Source organism: Anarrhichthys ocellatus, unplaced genomic scaffold, assembly GCF_004355925.1.
Source record: "Anarrhichthys ocellatus isolate YVR2014 unplaced genomic scaffold, GSC_Weel_1.0 scaffold34, whole genome shotgun sequence".
Lineage (NCBI taxonomy): Eukaryota > Metazoa > Chordata > Actinopteri > Perciformes > Anarhichadidae > Anarrhichthys > Anarrhichthys ocellatus.
Genome location: NW_022280064.1, coordinates 4,355,576 through 4,362,275, shown reverse-complemented (window position 1 = coordinate 4,362,275; position 6,700 = coordinate 4,355,576). Strand labels below are relative to the sequence as shown.

The following is a 6,700-nucleotide window of genomic DNA, read 5'->3' as shown; positions in this document are numbered from 1 at the left end:
GGAGGGGCTCTGGCTGGAGCGCCGGCATCAACGGCGCCGACGGGCGGCTACCAGCAACGGTTCGATAACCGCAGAGACGAGTGGAGAGATCGTAGAGACGACCGCAGAGACACCCGGGGACAACAGCACCAGGTAAGGAGGCCTCGTCCACAACTCCTAAAAATGGCGTCCGCTTCTGGTTAACCACGCCGAGGGTTTTTAAAGGTGCCTCATCGAGTCCTTTTAAGGCAGACGTAAGTCAGCTTCATGGTGGAAATGTAAAATATAACAATAAAAGCTTTTAGCAGTAATGGAACTAAATTCTTCATAGTTTTTAGTTTTATTAAAATACAGTAAAAATGTTTTCACCCCCGAGTCAAACAACTTTATTTTGCTTCACTGTCGTCTCTAAAACGGACGCTCTTCTGGTTCTGACTGTTGCAGCAATATTTAAAATATTATCAATTAAATAATAGTTAAATATCAAAAATAATTAAGATATATTTCTTTGATATATTTATTTTATTGTGCACATGTTGCTGTTTCTTGTCCCTATCTCTTTACATAGTAAAAGGTAGAAGACTAAAGGCCTGGAGCTGGTTGCCTGTGGTACTGTGGGTTACCGCGGGCTGGTCTGTGCTGACCAGCTTGTGGGCGGAGTCACAGTTTCATCTTCAATGTGTGGCGTAAAATTAAAACCTTTAATAGAGTTGTAAAGAGATGAAGTTCAGGCTGTGATTTATGGAGCCAGAACCATCTGATTGGCCGATGACGCTGAAGTTTTAAACCAACCAACCAATGGAACTCCTTTTGAGAGGATCGAGTCACTGGTTAGCGGGAATTTTTGTTCGCAATCTTACATTTTTATCCTGTTTTTCTGGATTCTTCTTCAGCTGATCAGGATGTTGATGTAAAGTTAGTTTTAAACTGTTTTAGAAGTCTGAATATTTGTATCTACCGATATATTCATCCATTCTTTTTTTTAGTTTAATCAATTCATTGTTAACTGTTTATAAAAGACAGACTACCCAATTTACAGTATTATCATGTGAAACAGAAGAGCACCAAATATTACAAATTGTTGACTATTAACGATCAATCGACTCATTGTTTCTGCTCCGTTATTCATAAAAATTTTTCCTGTGATTTCTAATCACCGGTAAATGCTAATGAAGTTTTTTATATATATTTCTGAGATTTCGTCCCAAAATCAATGGAGGTAAATGGAATTCACTGTCAGAGGTTTTAACTTCGTTTTGCCCTCAACTGAAAATTATTAAATTCTTTTGGACGTTTTCTTTAATTTTGTCAAATCTCAAATCTAAAAAAAATATTCATAAACCTTAATATCTATGAAGTAACAACAGGTTGATTATTAAAGATATACGTATGCAGTGTAAAAAGAACAACATATAAAAGAGATTTAATAAACACAATTTTAGTGTTTTTCTTAATTTGTTCTTTTTTCCTGAAGCAGATCTAAAGACTTTCGACCAATCAGAACATTTGTTACATTTCTCCTCATCGCACTAAATATAATCTTTGAGCACTAACGGAAAACAAAAACCAGATTATTTCTTCATCAGAAAACTGAAAACACCTTTTTAATTAAAAAGTGGCTTCAATTGAAAAAATATAACATTTTAAAACATGTAGTTAAATTTGACTAAAGTGTTAAATCCTGAAGAGAATCTAAAAACTCTTCTGACACTTTACATGAAACGTTTTCATTAAAATACAAATGTGTTTACTTTTCATTTCTTTTCTTTTTTCAACATGAAAACAGTTTTTGTTTTTCGATCTGATTGATGGGATATTATTTAAATGATTTGTACCTGCTGAACCTTGAACTTAGAGAATGTGTCTTAATGGAACGTTCAGGTTAAATAAAATATACATTTATTAATGAATTAATACGTCTTTGATCCATGTGAAGAAAACGTGTCGATTCCTGAAAGAAAATGAGAAATAAACTATTATTTAAAAACCGTCAAATCTCTAAAAAAGATAAATGAAATGAACTGAATCACATTTATATATTTTTAATATAATAATGTGCTTGTGTGAGACGTCTGACTTTATTTAAAATGTAACTTCATAACGTGTGTGTGTTTCAGGGCTACAGCTCTGGCCGAGGTTACCCTGCGCCTCCTCCATCCAGAAGATACAACTGGAATTAAACTCAAAGTAATGTTGGACTTTCGGGGGGGGGGGGGGGGTGACAGACATGTCTTTTTTTTTTCTTTCGTTTTATTGTCTTCTTTTACAATTGAATTAGTGTTTTTTTTTCCTTTTTATTGAACCTACAAACCGATGTATTGTGTAACTTGTGATTTTTAAGACAGAACCTGTAAAACTTGTAAAACACAAGTGTGTCGAGGACAAAGAGTCCCACGTGGTTATTTTTGAGAGAAATCTCTCCAGCGTGTTCAAAAACATGTGAAATAAAAGAATAATGGTGATGTTGGGATTCTATTTGTATACAGCAACAATCTCATCTATTCATTCATTGTATTTCAATTAAACAAAACACACTTTTAAAGTCACTTATTTTTATTAAACTCCCGATAGAATAACGATTTCTTTTACCTGCAGATAATCTGAAGTATTTCCAGTTTATATTCCGTTTCTAACATTTAAATAATTAGTTATTGCTCCAAATATCATATTAAAAACACTGTAAAAATGCTTCAGAGTCCACAAAAATAAAAAAGAATCGAAATGTCCAAAATGAAAATATCATTTATTCAATATACTGGAAAGAAGTTCTGACAAAAGAATGTTTACTGATTTACTTCCAATGAAAAATATTTCTCAATTCCTTTAATTCCAGAGAAAGGTGTAGATTATTGTTCCCGCCTCTATTGCTTCACTTTGTATCGACTTTTTTTATATATATATATATATATATATATATATACACAAACCTGCAATAATTTAATTAGTGGTGTAGATGAACGGGAAGCACAGCGGGCGTGCCTCATCCTGAAGACCCTCGAGTCAGATTTCATGGTTTAAACGCAGCAGCAGTCTGTCGGTTACAAAAAAAGACAAATATTTCGTTTTGAAGAAGAAGAAAATACATTATTAACACTCCGAGCAGGATGTAATATACAGTTTTATGTTTGCACCGTGTTGCTCAAAACCACCGAATGTCTCTTGAGTGTGTGCGTAAAGGAACCAGAGCTTTACGCACTGAAAGAAAATACAAAATAGTGGTGCTTGTTTTTGTCCTCCAGCCGGTTCTCCTAAAAATAAAAGAATCCAACCCGAGAATGAGGTCCTCACAGGCCTGCTCCCGTACCGTCCTCCTCCCGGTGTCCCTACCAAGTTCTCCCGTACAGTAAATTGGAGCCGATCATGCTGTTTGTGTATTCGATTAGCGCCGCGTCCGTCTGCGTCATGTTGATCTGACCGTGCAGTCCCAGCGGCGGACTCGGGGACAAATCGTCCAGCTCCTCGGTGGACGACAGCTGGTTCACCTGCTGCTGCTGCTGCTGCTGCTGCTGCGGGGTCACCGCCATGACCTCCCCCGAGCTACTTTGTCGGTTTCCGGTCTGGTTGGAGCCGCTGGAGTCGTTCCTGCAGCCCTTGCCGTTCTTGGAGAGCACCGGGGACACGGAGGAGGAGCGGTGGTGGGTCGTCGTCTCGCACAGACTTCCTCCTCCACCGCCGCTTCCTCCGTCTTGCTGCAGCGGCTGCTTGTCCTTGGACTGCCGCTTCAGCTTGTAGCGGTGGTTCTGGAACCAGATCTTGACCTGGTTCGGGCTGAGGTGGATCAGCCCGGCCAGGTGCTCCCTCTCCGGGGCCGACAGGTACTTCTGCTGCTTGAAGCGCCGCTCCAGCTCGTACACCTGCGCCTGCGAGAAGAGCACGCGCCGCCTCCTCCGCGGCGCTGCGTGCAGCGTCACCATGGACTTGGCGGAGTCCATCCCGGCCAAGCTGCCCACCATCCCGGACATGTTCATCCCGGAGGACGGGCCCATGAATCTGGAAACTTAGCGGAGAAATCATCGTTTGGATAAAAACAAACAAATAAAACTAAATCTCTGATTAATTATGTTAAATAATGAAATACATTATGGATTTAATTCAGCGAACATTACGGTCTTGATGAATTTAGTGTTTTGTTAAAAAAAACAACACTTAAAAACATTTATAAAATAATAAGAAATAAAAATATATTAAATAAGTGGAAACAGCAAAACATCGTGCTTTATATTCTATAAGCTTACCGTTTATCTTTATTTTATAAATCCGTTAAAGTAAATATAAGATCTAATTATTATAATATGAATATCTATTATAAGAGTTCAAACATTTAAAATAATTATTGAGGACTATTAACCATTTGTGGTCACTTTATGATTAAAAATGCTGTTATGTTATTTAATAGATCCTTTAATAATATTTAAGTGTTTTAAAGTGACAACATTTAATTGTGAGAAGGCTTGAGGTCTTAATAAATGGAGTTAATTGTAAATTAAGGTGCCATATAATAAACGGTAAAATGTCACTTTAATCTCATTTAAGGAATGTTTCACGTCTCCAGCTCACGTTCCTCCTTTTTCTTTCAGTTAAACTTCTCGTATTTAGAACTTTTAGTTGAAGCCCCTCTTACATGTCGGGTATCTGGGCTCCGGGTTTCCGTACCACGCCGCTGCTGCTCCTCCGCTCCTCACCGTCTCCTGGTAGGACGGCAGGTCTCCGACGTTCCCGATGCCGCCGTTGCAGAACCCTCCGACGGGCCCGGAGAACTGCGGCACCCCGTGGGGCACGTGGTGGTGGTGGTGGTGCTGGTAGGGCCCTCCGGGTCCCGCTGCGGCTGCTGCTGAGGAAGAGGAGGATGATGAGGATGAAGAGGCGGAGGACAGGTGGTGATGGTGATGGTGGTGGTGATGGTGATGGAGATGAGGCGGCTGCTGCTGCGCCGATTGGTGCTGATGATGCTGCGTACCGGGCTGAGAGACCTGCGGCTGCCGGTAGGTGCCCAGCTGGGACCCGGGATCCATGCCTCCGAACCTCCGGTAGCTGTCCTCCATTGGGCTCAAAATGTCGGTGACTGAGAAGGGGGTGGAGTGCTTTGGGCTGAAGGACATGGTGCGGACGCCCCCCGCTGTGCTTCTGGCTGGCTCGTGGTCTCCGGGTCTGTCCGGCCGCTCTCTGCCTGCGTCCCCCTCCCTCCCTCCGGCTGCGTGCACTCGTCCGATCTCCCTGCAGGAAACAAGTCCAGCTGATCGGCTGCAAAGGAAGGAGACGAGTTGAGTCCTTATCCCGCCGGACCGGAGACTCCCAACACACGCGCACACGCACACACACACGCGGAGGGGCGGAGCGACGCGGACACATGCAGCCAACAAAAGGCAAGTTGACATCACGGAGGTAAGTGGAGAGAACAGTTTGGACCTATTTTCTCATGAAGGTTTGACCCGAACGAGAAAGACGCGGAGGCACAAATGGTTTTAAAGTTTCAGTCGAGCTTCACTTTCCGCTGAATTCACTCTTTTAAAACACAGAATAATATAAATAAAATCACTTTATTGTTAATAATATTAGCAGCTTTGAAAGATTAATATTTTACTCTATTTACATGATGGAAAACGTTTTGTTTAAACTTTCCATTTTATTTTGGACCACTTATCGCTCTGTCTAACTTGTAACACCTGTCTGTTTTATAACTATAATTTGTGTGCGCATGCGCGTGTTCAGGTCTGTTTCAGTTTCATTTGCACGAGCTGATCTGAATGAAAACTGCAGTTTTATCTTCTAACTCGACACGAAGTTTAAAGTTAACATCTTCCTTTACTGAAGTTATTTGAAGTGATTGAACTCCAACAAACTAAATGATCAACTCCTCGTTTCTTTGTCCTGAACTCTTTATTTTATCTTTACTGATTGTGAAGATAAATGTTTGAAGACATTTTTAGTTAAACTTTGTTATTGTTCAGTTTGTTTCACGTAAATCTGTTTTTATCATTAAATCACAGATGTATGATAATCAGACTATATTTATTTAGCACATGTAGGATAATTTATTGCTCGAATAGTAAAAACAAAACACTTAATTATTAATTTGGTAAAGTGCCATCAATGACCTCTTTTTGTTTTCTTTACTTAACCTACTTTACTAATGTATAATCATTTATTATAAATGTTATATGTATTTTCAACATGTCTGTCTAATTATAACAAAAGTAGAAATTAACTCAACATTTATATTTAAAATAACTTTTTAAAGATTCAAATCTCCAAATCATGTTTTCTCTTTTATTATTCATTTATTTAGATTATTTTTGTGACGGAGCTGAAGTTAGTTCATCCACAGAGAGAATCAGTTAGTGACGTCTTAAAAGTCGTTTAATTAAAGTATAAATCCATCCAAAGATGCACAGCAGACCTCTTTCATCTCCAACCTTTTATTTCTGCAGGACTTTGACTTCATTCATTTCATTACTTTAATTTTAATATTATTTTTCCTCTGAATGTGAAGGATATAAAACGTTTCACATCGTGTATTTACAGGTTTCTCTTTAACTAATAATAATACTTATATATAATATAATATAATATAAAATGCACCTTTAAAACGTGCCGGTCCGGTTCCGCGTGAACAGTCCGAGCAGCCAATCACCTGCTGACCTGCTGCGTCACGTCACGCGCTCTCTGGTTCCTTTGCCTGCAGCGGATAAAAAAACATTTTTTTTTGTTTTCGTCTCTCCGG

General features: G+C 39.4%; 1 protein-coding gene across 3 annotated transcripts; it reads right to left on the bottom strand.

The window, feature by feature from the left end:
- Nucleotides 1–2,929: 2,929 nt before the first annotated feature.
- Nucleotides 2,930–5,352, bottom strand: nkx2.4b (NK2 homeobox 4b). 3 transcript variants are annotated; one of them, XM_031866145.1, is made up of 3 exons: nucleotides 4,937–5,352; nucleotides 4,601–4,810; nucleotides 2,930–3,976 (listed from the first exon to the last, which is right to left on the bottom strand). In XM_031866145.1, the coding sequence occupies exons 1-3, from the start codon at nucleotides 5,076–5,078 to the stop codon at nucleotides 3,303–3,305; spliced, it is 1,026 nt and encodes a 341-aa protein (XP_031722005.1). In that variant the 5' UTR covers nucleotides 5,079–5,352; the 3' UTR covers nucleotides 2,930–3,302. The 3 variants fall into 3 exon arrangements, with proteins under 3 accessions (XP_031722005.1, XP_031722006.1, XP_031722004.1); XM_031866146.1 differs by having other exon boundaries at nucleotides 4,601–4,807; XM_031866144.1 differs by having other exon boundaries at nucleotides 4,601–5,352.
- Nucleotides 5,353–6,700: the final 1,348 nt, after the last annotated feature.